The sequence below is a fragment of the Neoarius graeffei genome, chromosome 3 (assembly GCF_027579695.1).
Source record: "Neoarius graeffei isolate fNeoGra1 chromosome 3, fNeoGra1.pri, whole genome shotgun sequence".
Classification (NCBI taxonomy): Eukaryota; Metazoa; Chordata; class Actinopteri; order Siluriformes; family Ariidae; genus Neoarius; species Neoarius graeffei.
The window spans coordinates 89,250,634-89,272,061 of record NC_083571.1 but is presented as its reverse complement, the minus strand read 5'-3'; the positions used below and the strand labels follow the sequence as shown (position 1 = coordinate 89,272,061).

Genomic DNA, 21,428 nt, shown 5'->3' with positions numbered 1-21,428 from the left:
TAGAGATAGTCGGGCTCACCTCCATGCACAGCTTGGGCTCTGGAACCCAGCTCCTTGAGAGGGGCTGGACTCTCCACTTCTCTGGAATTGCCCATGGTGAGTGGCGGCGGGCTGGTGTGGGCTTGCTTATAGCTCCCCAGCTCAGCCGCCATGTGTTGGAGTTTACCCCAGTGAACGAGAGGGTCGCCTCTCTGCGCCTTCGGATCGGGGAGAGGGCTCTTGCTGTTGTTTGTGCTTACGGGCCAAATAGCAGTATAGAGTATCCAGCCTTCTTGGAGTCCCTGGGAGAGGTACTGAGGGGTGCTCAGACTGGGGACTCCATTGTTCTACTGGGGGACTTCAACGCTCACGTGGGCGACAACAGTGACACCTGGAGGGGCGTGATTGGGAGGAACGGCCTCCCTGATCTGAACCCGAGTGGTGTTTTGTTATTGGACTTCTGTGCTAGTCACGGTTTGTCCATAACGAACACCATGTTCAAGCATAGGGCTGTCCATAAGTGCACGTGGCACCAGGACACCTTAGGTTGGAGGTCGATGATCGACTTTGTTGTTGTTTCATCGGCTCTCCGGCCCTATGTCTTGGACACTTGGGTGAAGAGAGGGGCTGAGCTGTCAACTGATCACCACCTGGTGGGGAGTTGGATCCGCTGGCAGAGGAGGAAGCCGGACAGACCTGGCAGGCCCAAACGTATGGTGAGGGTCTGCTGGGAATGTCTGGCCGAGCACTCTGTCGGGGAGGTCTTTAACTCCCAGCTCTGGGAGAGCTTCTCCCAGCTTCCGAGGGAGGCAGGGGACATTGAGTCTGAGTGAACCATGTTCTCTGCCTCCATTGTCGACACGGCTGTTCAGAGCTGTGGCCACAAGGCCTCCGGTGCCTGTCGTGGTGGCAATCTCTGAACCCGGTGGTGGACACCGGAAGTAAGGGATGCCGTCAAGCTGAAGAAGGAGTCCTATCGGGCCATGTTGACCTCCAGGACTCCTGAGGCAGCTGACGGGTATCGGCAGGCCAGGCGTGCCGCAGCTCTGCCAGTTGCGGAGGCAAAAACTCGGAACTGGGAGGAGTTTGGTGAGGCCATGGAGGAGGCCTATTGGTCAGCCTCAAAGAAATTCTGGTAAACCATCCGGCACCTCAGGAGGGGAAGCAGTACTCTGCCAACACTGTTTACAGTGCGGGTGGGGAGCTGTTGACCTTGACTGGGGACATTGTCTGGCGGTGGAAGGAATACTTCGAGGATCTCCTCAATCCCACCGTCACGTCTTCCATTGAGGAAGCGGAGGCTAATGACTCAGGGGTGGACTCATCCATTACACAAGCCGAAGTCACTGAGGTGGTTTGCAAGCTCCTCGGTGGCAAGGCACCGGGGGTGGATGAGATCCGCCCCAAGTATCTCAAGTCTCTGGATGTTGTCGGGCTGTCTTGGCTGACACGCCTCTGCAACATTGCGTGGCGGTCAGGGACAGTGCCTCTGGAGTGGCAGACTGGGGTGGTGGTCCCTCTTTTTAAGAAAGGGGACCGGCGAGTGTGCTCCAATTATAGGGGAATCACACTTCTCAGCCTCCCCGGGAAGGTTTACTCCAGGGTACTGGAGAGGAGAATTTGGCCCATAGTCGAACCTCGGATCCAGGAGGAACAATGCAGTTTTCGTCCTGGTCACGGAACACTAGACCAGCTCTATACCCTTCATAGGGTGCTCGAGGGTTCATGGGAGTTTGCCCAACCAATCCACATGTGCTTTGTGGATCTGGAGAAGGCATTGAACCGTTTCCCTCGTGGTATCCTGTGGGGGGTGCTTCGGGAGTATGGGGTTCGGGGCTCTTTGCTAAGGGCTGTCCGGTCCCTGTACGAACGGAGCAGGAGTCTGGTTCGCATTGCTGGCAGTAAGTCAGACCTGTTCCCAGTGCATGTTGGACTCCGACAGGGCTGCCCTTTGTCACCGGTTCTGTTCATAATTTTTATGGACAGAATTTCTAGGCGCAGCCAGAGGCCGGAAGGAATCCTGTTTGGGAACCACAGGATTTCATCCCTGCTTTTTGCAGATGATGTTGTCCTGTTGGCTTCTTCAAACCAGGACCTTCAGCATGCACTGGGGCAGTTTGCAGTCAAGTGTGAAGCGGCTGGGATGAGAATCAGCACCTCCAAGTCCGAGACCATGGTTCTCGACCGGAAAAGGGTGGCTTTCCCTCTTCAGGTTGGTGGAGAAGTTCTGCCTCAAGTGGAGGAGTTTAAGTATCTCTGGATCTTATTCACGAGTGAGGGAAGGATAGAGCGTGAGATTGACAGGCGGATCGGTACGGCCTCCGCAGTGATGCGGTCGCTTTACCGGTCTGTCATGGTGAAGAAGGAGCTGAGCCAAAAGGCAAAGCTCTCAATTTACCGGTCAATCTACGTTCCGACTCTCACCTATGGTCATGAGCTTTGGGTAATGACTGAAAGAACAAGATCGTGGATACAAGCGACCGAAATGAGTTTCCTTCGCAGGGTGGCTGGGCGTTCCCTTAGAGAGAGGGTAAGAAGCACAGTCACTCGGGAGGAGCTCGGAGTAGAGCCGCTGCTCCTCCACATCGAGAGGAATCAGCTGAGGTGGCTTGAGCATCTCTTTCAGATGCTTCTTGGACGCCTCCCTGGGGAGGTGTTCCAGGCATGTCCCCCTGGGAGGAGGCCCCGGGGAAGACCCAGGACACGCTGGAGGGACAATGTCTCTCGGTTGGCCTGGGAACGCCTCGGTGTTCTTCCCGAGGAGTTGGCGGCGGTGTCTGGGGAAAGGCAAGTTTGGGCTTCCATGCTCAGACTGCTGCCTCCACGACCCGGCCCCGGATAAGCGGAAGAAGATGAGATGAGATGAGTAAATTAAAAAAAAAAAAAATCCCAGATTTCCAATTGGCTACAGCACAATCAGGTGTACCAATTACTGTTAGTATCGAGTATCTGTATCCTACATCATATGAGTTTGCTTGTCTATCATGAAGAGTAATGGAAATTTTGTAACTATGTTGGATCTAAAATCCCTGAAAAAATTGTGGAAATTGATCAATCGAGTCCAAATTTATGACTAATTATGTGATCCAAATTTATCATAAATTTGATGTAATGATGTTGCACTTGCTAGTTATTGATATTTTAAATGTAAAAAATGTTTAAATGAATTGCAAATATGAGTAAAATTCATGTTTTTTCTTTTATCACTTATTTATTTTTTTCATGTTCATTGAGTAAATGTCACACAGTATTATTTAAAAATGAAATCATGTCGAGCGTCATTTTGCATGATTATATATTTTCTGACAAAAATGAGTCTTTCTAAAAGACTAAAGTGTGAGATATATTATCAAAATGTAATTTATAAGCAAGCATATGATGTCTCTGTGTTTGAATCAGTAGTTATCCGATTGTTTACAAATACTAGGTCTTGTCACCTGATCCTGAACCCATGTAATTTTGCCTAAAAAAATCTGTAGTGTCAGTAGGCCTGGTACTAAATCATAGAATGGATGCCATGTTTGATCATTATTGGTATGTTGCTATTTGTTGTTGGATACTTTTATCAAACATAAGCACTCAACATAAATTGGATTAATACATAGTGATAAAACTTGAATACTTGTTTGTAGTGTCCGTAGGCCCCTTGTAGTGTCCGTAGGCCCCAAGCATTCTTGTTCCTATTTTGCAGTGATTTACCCATATTTCTCCCATTAAATTTTCAAATTTTGTTAAAAATAAGTAAACAAATTTTATATATGTGCAAATCCAGTGAAGTAATGGTATGAGTGTCAAATTAATGAAAATTATTTAACATAGAATAAATTTTAACATTTTGAGTCATATGATTAGCACTGTAGCGTTGCCTGTTTTTAGTCTGCAATGCTAGTTGTCAAATCTCACATCAGTCAATATAATTTTTTTTTTTTTTTTGGGGGGGGGGTTATAAAATCAGTAAAAATAACATGGGCTACTTGTAGTGTCTGGAGGTCCAAAGCTTCACTGATCTTGTTCCTATTATTTAACATCAGTAGTAAACATACATTCTGTATTTACAATGGCAGTTGCCTTATCTCACATCCACCTACATAAAGATATGTAAAAAAGGTTGTTTTTTTTTTAAAGTCACTAAATAATGCCTGTATGAATGATGTATTTTGTGCATATATGAACAGAGAAGACTGACACTAACCTCAATATAAATAAATCTGTGGCAACCATAGATCTTTGTGATATTTTAAAAAATGAACTACATTTCAAATACTTCTTTGTCTTTTCTCCTAGTGTGTGTTTGAAGCTGGAGCCAAATCAGACTACTCTGTATCCCTCCAAAGGCACAGGAGAGAATGGATTGTCCCTCCACAAATTTTGGAGGAGAATGTAGACTATACTAAAAAGCCCTTTATTGCCAGGGTGAGAATGTTTTCTCTTTAATGAATTTTAATTAATACATTTAATTTTAGTTTTCTACTCTTCGATTTTTGAGAAAAATGTATTTTTATCAGTTTATTACATACCTGATCTTTTTAATCCCTGACAATTTTTTTTTTAAAGATTCGTTCAGACAAAGCGAATGAAAGTCAGGTCCCATTAAGATATGCTTTAAAGGGCATCGGTGCAGACAAGCCACCCTATAACTTGTTCATTGTGGACCCTTCCACTGGCAACGTTAAAGTAACTGGGATCCTGGACCGAGAGGTCATTTCCCAGTACAATGTAAGTTAAGAGTCACTGAGCACTGATATAACTTATAAACAGGATGGTGATGGCAGTAATGATAGTGATGCCTTTCTGATGATGATGATGATGGGCTTAACAGCTCTCTGGAATTGCGACGTACACTGATGGATCAATAGCAGAGAATGAAATTCAGCTGAGAGTAAAGGTGCAAGATCAGAATGACAATCCTCCCATCTTCTTACCCATCAGCACAGGATCTGTGAATGAGCTCAGCAATAAAGGCAAGTGTGAAATAATTGACATGACCTTTTTTTAAAAGAATTTGAAATTGACACTTTCGTAGGTCTGCAGATGTTGCATAAAACACAAGGAGGTAATGAGATTAGAATAATGGTGGTAGATAAGTGTAAACATGACTTATGAAATGTTTAGGTACGACTGTAATGAAAGTAACAGCAACAGATGCTGATGAACCTGGGAATATCAACTCTCAAATCGTCTATAAGATTGTTGATCAGAAGCCTCCAGGAGAGATGTTTGATATTTATCCGAATGGAGAAGTGATTGTTAATAATAAAAACTTGGACCGAGAGGTGAGGCACCACACACTGGTCAAGGCTGGAATTTTGTACAGAATGCTATCATAAATCTGCTACAATCAATAAAGAGAGATTGTCTTTATTGTAACCTAATATTTTGAAAAGATGAGTGTCTTGTTATAATACCTATCTCTCTACAGAAAGTTGACCAGTATAAGCTTACTATAAGAGCCTTAGACCTCAATGGGGGTCAAGGTTGCAACACAGCGACAACAACATTAACTATTCAGATCAAGGATGTCAATGATAACATCCCAGTACTGGAGCAGGACTCAGTAAGGCGGCACCTGTTTAATCCCTGTGTTCCTACTCATTCCAGTGTTGTGAAATTTGACAGTAGTTGTCGAGAATGTAATATGCAAGGCACAGAAATATAATCACTTTTGATGGGCCATTGAGACAGTTATCCCTATTTGTTTCTCCTTCTGTATATAGTTTGATGTCAGTGTTGAGGAGAACACAGAGAATGTGGAGGTGATGAGATTGAAAGCCACTGATCTGGACTTGCCAAACACTGAAAACTGGCAGGCTGTGTACACCATTGTGTCAGGCAATGGGGGTGGGCATTTTAATATCGTCACTGATCCAAAGACCAACGAGGGAATCCTGATGCTTGTCAAGGTTGTCAATGTTTTATTTCCCCAATTTTCCTGTCTTGATCACCAGGCTTATATTGCTATAAATTAGGACAAATATGCCACTTGTAACATCATATTGCCTTAGTGTGACATTGTGATATGAAGAATGTTCATTTCAGTGTGAGTGTTTGTACTGTCCAGAAGAAGTCACCAATGTGCTTTGCTTTCAGAGTGTAGATTATGAGCAAGTAAAACTCATGAAACTGAGCATCATTATAAGTAATGTGGCTCAGTTCTACCCAGGACATAAGCCTTCAGGGATATCTGGATCTACAGGAATGTCGGGTGGTGGTGGTGGTGGTGGTGGTGGTAAAGTCTACACTATGAATGTTAATGTAAAGAATCAGCCTGAAGGCCCGGCCTTCAATCCCAAAGTGAAGGCAGTTCCAGTTTCTGAAAATGGAAAGATGGTTGATATAAAAAAGGTCCTCACAACATACACCGCTATCGATCCAGATACAGGATTACCTGCTCATGGAGTCAAGTGAGTCCCTGTTATTATTTTCTTCACGGCATATTTGATTAATAGAATCTTTTTTTTTTAAGCTATTCTGACATACATAACACAGAGCATTATAATATTAATTAATGGCACTATCTGTGTGGGAATATCTGCACTCGTTATATTTCTGCACAAATGTATTCATGTTTTCCCTTTATTTGTTACCCATCTCTGTATGTGAACTATACGTCTGGTTTTCCTCTCTCAGATATGTTAAAGGCTCTGACCAAGACAACTGGCTATCCATTGACGAGAAAACTGCTGAGATCAAACTGAACAAAATCCCAGATCGAGAGTCTCCATACCTGGTCAATGGGACTTACATGGCAGAAATCCTCTGTATTACTCAAGGTTCATAACTCCAGTTAAATTATTTTGAGATTAACAACTGATTTCTACTCCCTTGATTCTTTCAACAGATAATTTTCTGTTCAACTATTATTGTGTATTTTCAAACTGTGCACCATAAACTGTTGATATTTTACTTATTTTAGGAAGACAGACTGAACATTAGCCAGTATTACAAGGTAAAGATCATAGACAGTGAGGTCCAAAAGTCCGAGACAGTGTTGTTTTCGTTAACGATGACGAAATTATTTCGTTAACGCACCTTTTTTCATGACTAAAACGAGACAGTGACGAGCTAAACATAACTCTTTGATCATGAAAATATGACGAGATGTATCTGTTGTTTTCGTTGACGAGACGAGACGAAAATGTTAGTGGGTTGGCTATAGGACTATCAAAATGCATGGCATTTCCTCCAACGGTGCGTGCAACCTGTCTGCCAAATGCTGAAAATATCAGCAATGCACTGCATCCTGTCCTTGTTTGGCCATGCCCACCAGGCACAGTGCACACAGTTCATGGACCATGGCAGCGGCAACGCCAGCACAAGGGCTTGGTGGGCGGAAAAGACGCGATGATTTATGGACATACTTTACACGTAATCCAGCAGAAAATAAAACGGAATGCCTTGTAGTGGGAGACAGAGGTAGACACTGTGGCTATAAACTACGTGGCAAGAATACAACCGACCTCAAGAGTCATCTAAAGCTCACCATGCTGCTATTTCTGCGACGGTAAGTTAACGTTACAAGAAGTCCTTAACAGATCATGTATACGTTTGCTAGCTTTGGTTAATGTCACTCAACAATCGGGCTGTGATGAATTTCCTATGAAGTTTTCCAAAATACCGTGACCTGGCGAAAATGAATGGGACCGCTAGCTTCATGCTAAAGTTGGCTTGGTTAAGCTAACTTAAATTCAGTTAACATGTCATAAGTAAAACTTGTCCTGCAGGGATTATTGGTGGGACAGCAACTGAATGCTTTGTCATATATTGACCCATATTTGAGTTACTGTGAAACATATGGGGGGAAATGTAGCTTTTCAGACCTGTTGCTGTGCCTTAATATATTGCGACATGTTAAACGGAGGCAGAAACACGAGTCTGTGAACAATGGAGCATGCGCACTAGCAGACATCCCAGCCTGCAGAAATTCATTTCAGGGAGGTGTCGTGACGCATGACTTTTTTCCCCTCAGCGAAGGGGGGTGTTACGACACCTCCCTGAAATGAGTTTGGATGTCTGTAAACCAATCGGGATGCTCTTTGTCTAGCATGCGTTACATGAACAGGCACACACGCAGACTCTCTCGCTCTCCCTCGCGCATTCCATCATATGCGCGATACAGACATAAATGTTTCGCATGCACGCTCTTGCTCGCTTGCTCTAGATTCCAGGAGATATTATCCAATTTGCGGGCATCAGGGAGCCACTATCAATATGCGGGAGACTTCCGGGAGACTTGGGATGTCTACACTAGACAGTGTTTATCTAGAGAGCATGCACACTTCAATCAATCAATCTTTTATTTCAATTACATATAAACATATAATAGACTACACGAGTCTGCAAATAGCGCACTGCTAATCAAGGCAGACTCATGTTTACAAAGAAAAAAAAATATTTTATATGAATTAATATAATACTTAAATATGTATGAAAAAGATAATAAAACATACTTGACAAATTAACAACTATTTGGTAACAAAAAGAAAAAGAGGAGACAATACTTGTTATTCGATATAAAGGTACAGTAATATCATTCAATAACATTGAAAAAAAATAGAGAGAGAGAGAGAGAGGTATACTTGTCATACTGATAATAATTCATGCATGGTATTAAATAATATTTAAAGTTAAAACTAAGATAAATAAATATATATAGCTCTTAATTATATATAGAAATAAAGTTATGTAGAAAGAGTTTGGCCCCGGGGCCGGCGAGGGCCTTTCTGTGTGGAGTTTGCATGTTCTCCCCGTGTCCGCGTGGGTTTATTCCAGTTTCCCCCACAGTCCAAAGACATGCAGGTTAGGTTAACTGGTGACTCTAAATTGACCGTAGGTGTGAATGTGAGTGTGAATGGTTGTCTGTGTCTATGTGTCGGCCCTGTGATGACCTGGCGACTTGTCCAGGGTGTACCCCGCCTTTCGCCCGTAGTCAGCTGGGATAGGCTCCAGCTTGCCTGCGACCCTGTAGAAGGATAAAGCGGCTACAGATAATGAGATGAGATGAGATGAGAAAGAGTTTGGAGATGTCAACATCATATCCATATCTACTTAAATCAGAAAAAAGGTGGTGTCTGACTTTTTTCTTGAACGACAGTTTAGATGAAGATCTTTATAGAAGTTGGAATCTGGTTCCATACCCTAACACCAACACGGGAAAATGAGTTCTTTTGTAGATTGGTACGAGAATACTGAGTATATAAGTTCTTGGAGTAAGATGACCTAGTGTTATAAGAATGCAAAACAAAAGAAGAATTGCAATATATGCTCAATATTTATGATAACACTTTTAGACGGTTTGGAATGCAAATCTCGTATACCAAGACTGAAACAATGGTTTTTAATGTTAACGAATATGTAATGGAACTTCCAAGCCTAGTGAGCATTGGGTCAAATGCTTTAAAAAACGTTCGAAGTTTCAAGTATTTAGGAAACACCATTACCAACTCAGAGAATACTGCTCAATCTTTGCACACCCGAATTGGTGTAGCATACCAAAAATGGAACGACCTGAAACATGTTCTGACTGACAAGCGGATACGTCTGGAAACCAGAGTGAAATTCCTCACCACCTGTATCCGATCAAGACTCCTGTATAGTGTCCAAGCATGGGATTTCACAGAGGACGAGGTAAACAAAGTGGAAACCGTCTGGCATGGCTTCCTGCGAAAAATGGTCCGACGTGGTTTTGAAAGAAAAAATGCGCCAGCATGGGCAGAAAGGGAGGGAACAGAGGTTGATTGGAGCTTCTGCATTTCAAATGAGAAGTTGCATAAAATTACCAAAACAAGTCCCATACGCGGGCGGCACGGTGGTGTAGTGGTTAGCGCTGTCGCCTCACAGCAAGAAGGTCCTGGGTTCGAGCCCCGGGGCCGGCGAGGGCCTTTCTGTGTGGAGTTTGCATGTTCTCCCCGTGTCCGCGTGGGTTTCCTCCGGGTGCTCCGGTTTCCCCCACAGTCCAAAGACATGCAGGTTAGGTTAACTGGTGACTCTAAATTGACCGTAGGTGTGAATGTGAGTGTGAATGGTTGTCTGTGTCTATGTGTCAGCCCTGTGATGACCTGGCGACTTGTCCAGGGTGTACCCCGCCTTTCGCCCGTAGTCAGCTGGGATAGGCTCCAGCTTGCCTGCGACCCTGTAGAAGGATAAAGCGGCTAGAGATAATGAGATGAGATGAGAAGTCCCATACGCGACTTTTGTATAGTGCAACACCTAAAGTATCTGGCACATGTGTGTAGACTCGATAATAGTGCTATCCAGAAGCAGGTGCTGTTCGACGTTCTAACCCCTAAGAGGATATGGAATAGAGTGGAAAAGGAACTTGATGTTGACATACACCAAGCTAGGAAATGGATGATGAGCAAGACAGACTTCTTGCAACTGCTGGATGCTCGTTTCCAGCAGTAGCGCCCCATGGCTGTCGCCGACGCCTTAAGGGGAAAAACGATGATGATGATGAATGGACACTAGAAATAGAAGAAAATAATTTACAAATGTTTGAGGGTGCACTTTAACAACGTCATACATTAATTTAGAAATACATTCATAGAAAAGATGATTTACTGGTAAAATATTGGTTTTGGAAAACAATGGAAGGGCACTTTCTCTATTATCAACAAAATGGATTAATCTTAAAGCTCGTTTTTGTAGGATTAATACTTTATTTATGAGTTTTACAAGCCTGTCCCCAAGAACTAAGACCATATGTTAAATAAGGTTGAATCAGAGAGCGATATAATGTCATAAGGGTATGTAGTGGAATAAAATGTCTAAGCTTGGCCAAAAGGCCGACAACCTTGTTTATTTTGTTGCAAATAAAATCAATATGAGGCTTACAAGAAAGATTGTCATCGATTATTAAACCCAAATATTTGACATACATTTTACGTTCAAGTGAAACAAGTTTGTTTTGAGAGTATGTTATGCACAACCTGTCAACCTCGATTACAATTTCCTATCTCTGTATTGGCCTACTTTAATGTTTTAAAGTAATTATTTTTTCGACTAAAATGAATGACTAAAACTGGACTAAAACCCTTTTAGTTTTCGTTGACTAAAACTAGACCAAAACTATCAAGGATGGAATTGACTAAAATGTGACTAAAACTAATAAGCATTTCGTCCAAAAGACTAAGACTAAAACTAAATCAAAAATGGCTGCCAAAAACAACACTGGTCCGAGAGCACTCGTGAAAACTATTGTATTTGCTTTCTTTTTCAAATTAACATGAAGGTTTTTATTACAAATGATATCCGCTACAACTTGAGTGAAAAAATATATTTTTAAAAAAAATATTTACATGAATTTCAGAGTTGCTTAGTATTTGGGGTGTCCCCTTTTTTGCTTTAAGATAGATAGACCTTTATTGTCATTGTTTTAGAAACAACGGAACGCAGTTTACAGTGCCTTGAAAAAGTATTCGTACCCCTTGAACTTTTTCACATTTTTCCACCTTACAACCACGAACTTAAAAGTTTTTTATTGAGATTTTATGTGATAGACCAACACAGAGTAGCACATAATTGTGAAGTGAAACGAAAATGATAAATGGTCTTCAAAATTTTAAACAAATAAAAATCTGAAAAATGTGATGTGCATTAGTATTCAGCCCCCCTGCGTCAATACTTTGTAGAGCCACCTTTTGCTGCAATTACAGCTGCAAGTCTTTTGTGGTATGTCTCTACCAGCTTTGCACATCTAGACACTAAAATTTTTGCCCATTCTTCTTTGCAAAATAGCTCAAGCTCAGCCAGATTGGGTGGAGAGCATCTGTGAACAGCAATTTTCAAGTCTTGCCACAGATGCTCAATGGGATTTAGGTCTGGACTTTGACTGGGCCATTCTAACACATGAATATTCTTTGATCTAAACCATTCCACTGTAGCTCTGGCTGTATGTTTAGGGTCATTGTCTTGCTGGAAGGTGAATCTCCTTCCCAGTCTCAAGTCTTTTGCAGCCTCCAACAGGTTTTCTTCCAGGATTGCCCTGTATTTAGCTCCATCCATCTTCCCATCAACTCTGACCAGCTTACCTGTCCCTGCTGAAGAAAAGCATCCCCATAGCATGATGCTGCCACCACCATGTTTCACAGTGGGGATGGTGTGTGCAGGGTGATGAGCAGTGTTAGTTTTCCGCCACACATAGCGCTTTGCATTTAGGCCAAAAAGTTCAACTTTGGTCTCATGTGACCAAAGCACCTTCTTCCACATGTTTGCTGTGTCCCCTACATGGCTTCTGGCAAACTGCAAACGGGACTTCTTATGCCTGTCTTTCAACAATGGCTTTCTTCTTATAGTTGCCCTGTGCACAGATTCTCCCACCTGAGCTGTGGATTTCTGCAGCTCCTCCAGAGTGATCATGGGCCTCTCGGCTGCTTCTCTGACCAGTGCTCTCCTTGCTTGCTCTGTCAGTTTAGGTGGACGGCCATGTCTTGGTAGGTTTGCAGTTGTGCCATACTTTTTCCATTTTTGAATGATGGATTGAACAGTGCTTCTTGAGATGTTCAGAGCTTGGGATATTTTTTATAACCTAACCCAGCTTTAAACTTCTCCAGAACTTTAGCCCTGACCTGTCTGGTGAGTTCTTTGGTCTTCATGATGCTGTTTGTTCTTCAGTGTTCTCTAACAAACCACTGAGGCCTTCACAGAACAAGTGTATTTATGCTGAGAGTAAATTACACACAGTAGGACTCTATTAACTAATTAGATGACTTCTGAAGGCAATTGATGGCACTGGATTGTATTTAGAGGTTTCAGAGTACAGGGGGCTGAATACGAATGCACACCACATTTTTCAGATTTTTATTTGTTTAAAATTTTGAAGACCATTTATCATTTTCGTTTCACTTCACAATGATGCGCTACTCTGTGTTGGTCTATCACATAAAATCTTAATAAAAAACTTTTAAGTTCGGGGTTGTAAGGTGGAAAAATGTGAAAAAGTTCAAGGGGTATGAATACTTTTTCAAGGCACTGTAGCAGCTCTCTGTACTGGCAGTGCAAAATGCAAGTAACAGTGAATAAAATGGATGCATAAGAACAAAATACAAAAAGAAACACAATAAATAGACATAAAAGCAATAAATAGGCATTTTCCTTGGGGGAGGGTGTTTGTTGCCCCTCACTGGTGGAGTTAGGGCAGGGGAGGTGGGGTTGTGCATCCGACAGCTTGAGGGTAGAAGCTGTTTTTTAGTCTGTTTGTTTGATGCAGCTCTGAGTCGGTATCTCCTTTCAGAGGCCAGTCGGGAGAATAGATGATGTCCAGGGTGGGTGTGGTCCTTTAAAATACAGCTGGCCTTCTTTTGTAGTCGGTCAGTGTAAATGTCTTTTGAGGAGAGGTAGTGGTGTATCGATTATGCTCTGCCACCTTCACCACCCACTGCAGGTCCTGCCTGTCCTCCGCGGTACAGCTGGAAAACCACACCGTACAACAGTAGGTCAGGAGGCTCTCTCTTGCAGATCGATAAAAGTTGATCAGCAGGTGGTGAGAGAGGCGAGCTTGCTTTAACTTCCTAAGGAAGTAAAGCCTCTGTTGGGCTTTCCCCACCTGGTGAGAGATTTGTGGTCCAGGTGAGGTCAGCCGAGATGTGGACGCCGAGGAACTTGAAGGTCTCCACCCTCTTCACCTCCTCACCATGTATGCAGAGGGCAGAGTGTTTGGTGCGCCTCGATCTCGTTTTACTATCTCGATCTCCTTTTACTAAGTTTACTATCCTTTCCTTAGTTTTTGAAATGTTCAAGTCCAGGTTATTGTCTGAACACCATTTTGTCAAGTGCTGAACCTCCTCCCTGTAGGCTGTCTCGTTGTTGTTGGTTATCATTCCCACTGTGGTGGGAATGACTGTGCACTTGAGCTGGCATGAGCTTCACAAGTTTGTGCAAAATTATGATCCATTTTAGATGAAGTCCATTGGAGTATCAGCTGAACCTACTTCACTATAAGAGATGAGTCTCATGGAAAATCTGACCTTTTGTACAAAGCAGTTAACATGGTCCATATCACAAATTTATTTACATTTAAATTGGGACCTAAAAATCTTGCAGAATCTTGAGTGTTGAATCGCGTTGAAAGATGTAATTTTTCATTTTAAATCTTTGTTTATCTCTAGTTTAAAATTTTAAAAATCCCAGATTTTCGGCGTGAGCTCAGGTTTTAGACCCCACTGTATGAGTGTACAGACTGTATATTTAGCCTTTTCAGTATTTTATGTAGTCTCTTCATAGTTGATGTTTCACTGGGGGGGTATAATTCCTACATACGCTGCTAAAGTGCATTACATAAGCTGATGGGCAGGCAATTAAAGTGTCCTGTAGTCGACGCAATTTACGTGTATTAGACAAAAGAAACAGGAAGTAATGATAATTAGATACATAATATTGTGTTCTATTTCTAGAGGAAGAAAGCAAGTTTTATTTAAAAATTACTGATTGAACAATTATAATGGTTTTAGTATAAATACACAGATGATATTTTTAATATGATTTTTTTTAAAAATAGTTACTTCAAAAGCAGCATGCAAATGTGATGCGCGCAGACCTGTCACTTTTCTATGCCAACTCACATAAAATACTTTTGTTTTGAAATCGATAAAAATAAATCACAGTTCCACCTTACCTTTGAATAGTTTTAGCCCAAACTCCGTAGCATCTTTAGTGCTTTTAGGGACAGTACTGTCTTTCAGAATTTGTAATTCTTCCTCACTTACAGTGACAGTGATTGGCCACCATTTTGCTGAGTCGCTTGAGGTGATTACTGAGAAATCAGCATGCATGATTTCCTATAATCATCTGTGTATTTATACTAAAAACTATTCGCACATTTGGCCTCAAAACATACCATTTGTAGATTTCCGGAAGGCCAGACAAGGCAGTTATATAATCACCAGGAGAACATAAAAGCATTGCTTTTGCAAATAGAAATAAAAGTTTATTCTAAGGATTATGGCTCCACTTGTCCTACAGGTGGAGCCGTGAAAGATGGAGCACACATCAATGATAGTAAATTATCTCCCATTATTGTTTTTCATTTTGTTTTTCTGGTATCTTAAATTTGTTCTTCAATATATCCTGTAGAAACAAACCCACCTATACTGAAAAAAGGGCATTGCAATGTGCTATTCAATATGTAATACTTTCCCTCTGTCATTATAGACATGCCCTTTAAAACAGCGACGGGCACTGTCGCCATCCAGGTGGAGGACTTTAATGACCACTGCCCTACTCTACCTGATCCCACACAGACGATATGCACCACTCAGGAAGTTTTGTATGTCACTGCAGAGGACAAAGATGATTTTCCAAATGCATATCCCTTCACATTCATTGTCCTGCCTGAAGGGACAGATGGAAAGTGGAGTGTGGAGCTCTTAAATGGTACGAATTTTTTAGTGATCTGCCCTGACATTCAGGGCAAAGGGCCATATTTCCTTAAAAAAAAAAACAGTAAAGGCCTTTGATGATGTTGAGAGACAATGAAATGAATCCGAGAAGTAGGTTGTCGCATGTTAGCATGTGGGTTTTTGTCTAATATTCCCACATTTATTAATATACAAAGAAATGGATCTATTGAGGTAAATGAATGTGGATAGTCTCCAATATTATTTGCTCCTTACATGATGTAATTCAGTGATGTTGACTTAATCATGTTATTGTAGATACAACAGCCATGTTGGTGCCCCAAGACACATTGTGGCCAGGCCTTCTTCAGGTGATTCTAGAAGTTCGTGATCAGCAGGGGATGTCGTGTCCAGATAAGCAGGTGTTAAAGGTGAATGTCTGCACATGTGATGAATCAGCAACATGTGGCGCCATTGCAGCTCAAGGAAAGAGCTCAGGCCTTGGCAGTGCCGGAATTGGTTTGCTTATCCTGGGACTCCTTGTGCTATTACGTGAGCATACTTTCTTGTCTGTTACATCTGTGTTGACTGGATTATTTTTAGATGCATCCCAGTAGATGTTTAGCCTTCTTGTACTGCTACAAAAACTGAAAGACTGTAAAAGAAGCCTGCATCAACACTCAATATCTGAAGTGTTTTCACAGTTATTCCACTCCTACTGCTGTTCTGTCAGTGTGGAGCAGCTGCCATGAGCAGACCCTTCACTGACATGCCTTTTGACACTAAACAGCATCTGATTTCCTACTATACAGAAGGTCAGGGAGAAGACCGGGTAAGAGAGAGATATCGCAACCTCTTGTTCTTCAGGCTCATTTGGTTATTCCAGTTACACTTTATTCGTATGGTCCAGTTTACAAACCATCTACTACACTCACTGTTCACTTTATTAGGAACACTTGCACATTCATGAATGATGAAAAACTGTGATCTCCTTGATCATTGCATGGATATTGATACCAGATGGACTGGTCTGAGTACTTCAGAAAAGTATTTCACAGTTTACACAGAATGGTGTGAAACTCAAAAAACATTGAGTGAATAACAGTTCTATGGGTGGAAATGCCTTATTGATGAGTGGTCAGAGGAAACTGGCCAGTAGTGGGTTTCCAAAAAGCCTCTTAATGCTAAGAGCATCTTAACTAAGAGAGAGAGAGTGTTCATTGTACTGCTCACTCTACCATTTAACAATGATTGTTGTGCTATGACACAAACTGGTTCGAGCTGCCAGGAAGAATTATAGTAGCTCACAAAGTCACTCTTTAAAACTGGTGAGCAGAAAAGCATCTCAGCATGCACAAGGTTTGATGTTTTGAGGTGAATGGGCTACAACAGCAGAAGACCACATCTGTCCAGTTTTGGTGAGTCTGTGCTCATGATAGCCTCAGGTTCTTGTCTGGCAGGACTGGAACCTAATGTGGTCTTCTGCTGTTGTAGCTCATCCACCTCAAGGTTTGAGGTCTTGTGCATTCTGAGATGCTTTTCTGCTCACCGCAGATGTAAAGAGTGATTGAGTTATTATAGACTTCCTGTCAGCTTTTTTTTTTTTTTTTTTACCTTTTTATGTTTATTTGACAGGAACAATGCACAACATACAATTGAGCCAGATTATAGCCACAAGGTTAATTTTCATCTGTAGTCCCTGGACAGGAATTGATGTTAAAAAAAAAAGACAACAAAACATGTTATAGGTGGGACTATGTGCAGATATAGGCCTACTGTATATTACAGTGACAAGTACATAGTTAAAATAAACTAAAGGAAACAAAAAACATAATATATGATAAACACAAAAACACAAGATCAATGACTAAAAATGTTCACAGTGCTGCCCTGCTTTTAGCCATTTCTTAAGACCTAATTTAAAAGTACTGAGTGTGGTGCTTTGCCTGATACTAACAGGAATGCTATTCCATAGCCCTGATGTTTTTACTGAGAAAGCACTTTGGCCAAAAGTAGAATGTCTAAACACACTTATACAGTCCCCTCTAGATGACGCTCTTGTAGTCCTTGTATCATTTGTGGGTCTGGTCATTCTCCTCTGATCTCTCTCATAAAAAAAAAGTGTTTCAGCCTGCAGACGCTCTTCACAAAGAATGTCTTATGTTTCACACCATTCTGTGTAATCTCTAGAGACTGTGTGTAAAAATCCCAGGAGCTTAGCAGTTTCTGAAATACTCAAACCAGACCATCTAGCACCAGCGGTGGCGGAACAACTGCACACAAGGCCCCGGGGCAAAACTCCAATCAGCCCCCCCCCATGGCGAAATTGCAAACAAACAAATTATGGCCCTTTTCCACTACCCTTTTTCAGCTCACTTCAGCTCGCTTCAGCTCACTTCAGCCCGACACGGCTCGCGTTTCGACTACCAAAAACCAGCACGACTCAGCTCGTTTCAGCCCTGCTTAGCCCCTAAAACTCGCACCGTTTTGGAGTGGGGCTGAAGCGAGCCAAACCGTGCTGACTGAGGTTGGGGGCGTGAGCAGACACTCCCCTGTGCACTGATTGGTGAGGAGGAGTGTCCTCACATGCCCACACACGCCCCGCGAGCGCGCTGGGATCTGTAAACACTGCAAACCCGGAAGGAGAATAATTATGAATTACGAGAATTTCTGAAGCCTTATGCGCCTCGCCTCATCTATACGCTCTTGCCAGTATCTGTTGGCGTTGTCAAGCCACAGCACCAAGACCAGCAACACTAACGACTCCATGTCCTCCATGTTTATTGTTTACTATTCGGGTCGTGAGACTACCGCTTAAAAGCTCACTGAATCAGTGACATACAGAGCATCGTGGACGAGTTCGCGGAGCGCAAGGCTCGTCGTATGCCCTTCAAATAATGCGCGCAGTAGGCTATTGATGTTTTATTATGAGCCATGTACAGTATGTCGCCGAATGTTTTTTTGTTTCTGAGTTACATGCTCGTTTGAAGGACTTAATGTACAAAATAACATAGTTGCACCCCGTAGTGTTGAAATTGGTAAACACAGTGCATTCAGTGAGGTTTGCACCGCCCTCCTTTTATTTCTGACTCTTCCTGTCACTGCTGCAACCTCTGAGCGCTCATTCGTATGCCCTTCAAATAATGTGCGCAGTATAGGCTATTGATGTTTTATTATGAGCCATGTACAGTATCCTAATGTTTTTTGTTTCTGAGTTACATGTTCGTTTGAAGGACTTGATGTACTAAATAACATAGTTGCACCCGGTAGTGTTGAAATTGGTAAACACCGCAGTTGCGGACATTTTGTAGCCTAAAATGATGTTATGATAAGCTTTAATAAAGGGCCCGGTCATTTGCCCCGCCCCCGGCCCGGCTCTGACTTGTTCCGCCACTGTCACTGATGTCACTGTTTGCGCTGCTTAACGACATCACATGACGTCCACCCACTTTCGCTAACTCCACCCAATGTGTCCACCCACTTCCAGCCAGCACGGTTCAGCGCGGTTGTAGTCGAAATGCAACTCCAACAGCCCCGCTCAGCCCGACTCAGCTCGACTCGGCACGGCACGGCTCAGCCGCGTTTGTAGTGGAAAAGCGGCATTAGAAGGCTTGCGGCATATAGGCCTACACAGGCTATATCTAACAAAAAGCAGTTTTTAAGAACGTAGCCTTTGGACCTAGCCATGGCGAAATTGCAAACAAACAGAAGGCCTGCAGCATATAATCAGGCTATATTAGAACTTGCTCAAAGGTGTGGTGTTTTTTTTTTTTTTTATAGGCCTACATAGCCTGTATTTTCCGTTCATTTTTTATTAGTGTCCAAATGGACACTAGACAACAACAAAAAAATCCAGCAATCATGAATGATACACCCTCATTGTGTAAGCACGTCTTCAACTACAAAGCCGACACAGAAACTTGCGTTCGTCATTAAAAAGGCATTCGACACGCCTTGCGCACCGCAAAGTCGTCAACTATTTGAGGGATGTTAAGCGCTCTTGCTCGCTCATTCTCAAAATGGCCAATCCACAGAGTCTCTCTTGACCCATTGCGCTCCTGAGATAATTAATTTATCAATTTTAATTTGGAGAAAGAGTGCTCTGCTGTCGCAACTGAGACGGGGAGAGTGAGAAAAAGCAAGAAGGCCGTGCACACCTCACTAAATGTAGAAGTTACTGCTGGATGATCTACTACCAGCAACCTGGCCAGGCTAAGCACAGATGTGTGTGTGTCGCTATCTGCTCCTTGAAACAAGCCCTAAGTGACACTAGTTGACCAGGAAAGCTGGAGTCAATATCCCGACTATAGTGATCACACAGTCAACGGGCCACTTCGTATAGCTCCTCGTCCTTGGCATGCTGGAGCATATTTGGATGAATAACCTCAAACAAATGAGCAGTCCGATTTAAACTGACAAACCTTTGTGACAGCTGCTGAATGATTACGTCAAGGCATGCATAGAACACATTCACCCGAAAATAATGTTCTGCATCGGAAAGCCGACTGTCTTCGCTAAGGTGATCAAAGTGGCGCTTCACTTTTTTCAACCTGGTGGCTACAAATTGCGTTTGACTGCCCCATTTCACAGCCAGTGCCAGAGTGGAAGCCTTTGCCTCATCAAACTGCTCCCTGTACTCCTGTAGAGTTTGTACAGCATTTTGCAATAATGCAGATGCTTTGAGGAGATCAATGGTCTTCTCCTACAGTAACTTTGAGATGGCATTAGTGCACTCCAAAATCTTTGTCTGAAGGCTGATTAAAAATATGAACTGAAATTTAGTAACGGCCTTTTTAAGTGCATCTGCCTCATCTCGTTCATTCATTTTCTTGCTTGTAAGTGAGAGCTTGTCGAGAGCTTTAATGACGTCTCCATATCTGTACTTTAACGCAACAAGCGCATCGTAGCGGGAGGACCAGCAGGTTGGGCAGAGGCGTTTCAAGGTTATGTCCCTGCTCTCTGGGCTCAATAAGTCTCGCCAAGTAATGCCCATCTCTTAACACTGTTGGCAAAAAAGTTGTACAGTTGTTCAACCACATTCATAAAACTGTCTAATCTCTGGGATAGTTTTGACAGAATCATTCAGTACCAAATTCAGACAATGAGCCACACAGTGCGCGTGCAAAGCAAGGGGCTCTGCTTTTCTCGCTTGAACACTGGAATAAATTCCGCTCATGTTCGCTGCGCCGTCATAACCCTGTCCACGGCATCTGGAAAGATCTAAGCCATTCCCTTCAATGCAGCTAATAATTCAGCCCTCCAGTTCAGAAGCGGATGCGTTCACAGTTATCTCGAATCCAAGAAAAGCCTCAACTATCCTGATTTCACAGGGTTTTTTTTAATTTTTTTTTTTTAACCATGATAAGAATGTGTAGCAAAAATGATATATGTATGTGTCAACTAATCTGTAATCATGTGAAAACTTGTAGGTTTCAAGGAGGAATTTCCAATGAAATCGCGTAAGGCACATTTATTGGGAGGGCCTGAATGTCAAAGGGTGGGGCCCTGTACGGCTAGGAGGAGGGCCCAAGGCCCAGGGGCAATGGCCCCGCCCCCCTTTAGCTCCGCCCCTGAGCACCAGCAACCTTGCCATGGATGATGTCTCAGAGATCACATTTTTCTCTATTCTCGTGTTTGATATAGATATTAACTGAAGCTCTTGACCCGTATGTACATTATATTATGCATTATGCTGCTCCCACATGATTGGCTGATTGAATAACTGCATAAATGAGCAGGTGTACAGTTGTTCCTAATAAAGTGGACAGTGAATATGTAGTCTGCCATCAACCAGCCTATAAACTGCTTCTCTTCAAAGAGCCAAATTATGTTTGGTTACCTTTCAATATGCCATTAAGTGAAACAGTAGAGTTCACATTATCTGAATTTGAAACTGTGATAGAATGAGTTGATCATCTATAAATGATCATCTAAACATCACAAGCTATAAACTGGACTGTCCAAAAAAGTGAAATCAAAAGGATTTATCGGTAATCTACAAAACATTTTGAATACTTAAATTGTTATTATTTAGTATTAGTTGGGGAGCTGTTTTATGACAGTCTACAGATGGTTTGTTAACAGTTTTGTAGAACATTTAAATTGGATATCAAAATAAAT

General features: G+C 42.4%; 1 protein-coding gene across 1 annotated transcript in view; it reads left to right on the top strand.

Moving 5' to 3' along the window:
- The window catches only part of LOC132883696 (desmoglein-2.1-like), a 35,426-nt gene that overhangs the window by 4,806 nt on the left and 9,192 nt on the right, over window positions 1-21,428 (top strand). Inside the window, exons 2-12 of the mRNA XM_060917628.1 lie at window positions 4,264-4,392; window positions 4,534-4,695; window positions 4,799-4,940; window positions 5,092-5,252; window positions 5,399-5,533; window positions 5,694-5,879; window positions 6,067-6,380; window positions 6,607-6,749; window positions 15,124-15,345; window positions 15,627-15,860; window positions 16,013-16,140. Of these exons, the coding sequence (XP_060773611.1) occupies window positions 4,264-4,392; window positions 4,534-4,695; window positions 4,799-4,940; window positions 5,092-5,252; window positions 5,399-5,533; window positions 5,694-5,879; window positions 6,067-6,380; window positions 6,607-6,749; window positions 15,124-15,345; window positions 15,627-15,860; window positions 16,013-16,140 (1,956 nt within the window). The remainder of the gene's footprint in view (window positions 1-4,263; window positions 4,393-4,533; window positions 4,696-4,798; window positions 4,941-5,091; window positions 5,253-5,398; window positions 5,534-5,693; window positions 5,880-6,066; window positions 6,381-6,606; window positions 6,750-15,123; window positions 15,346-15,626; window positions 15,861-16,012; window positions 16,141-21,428) is intronic.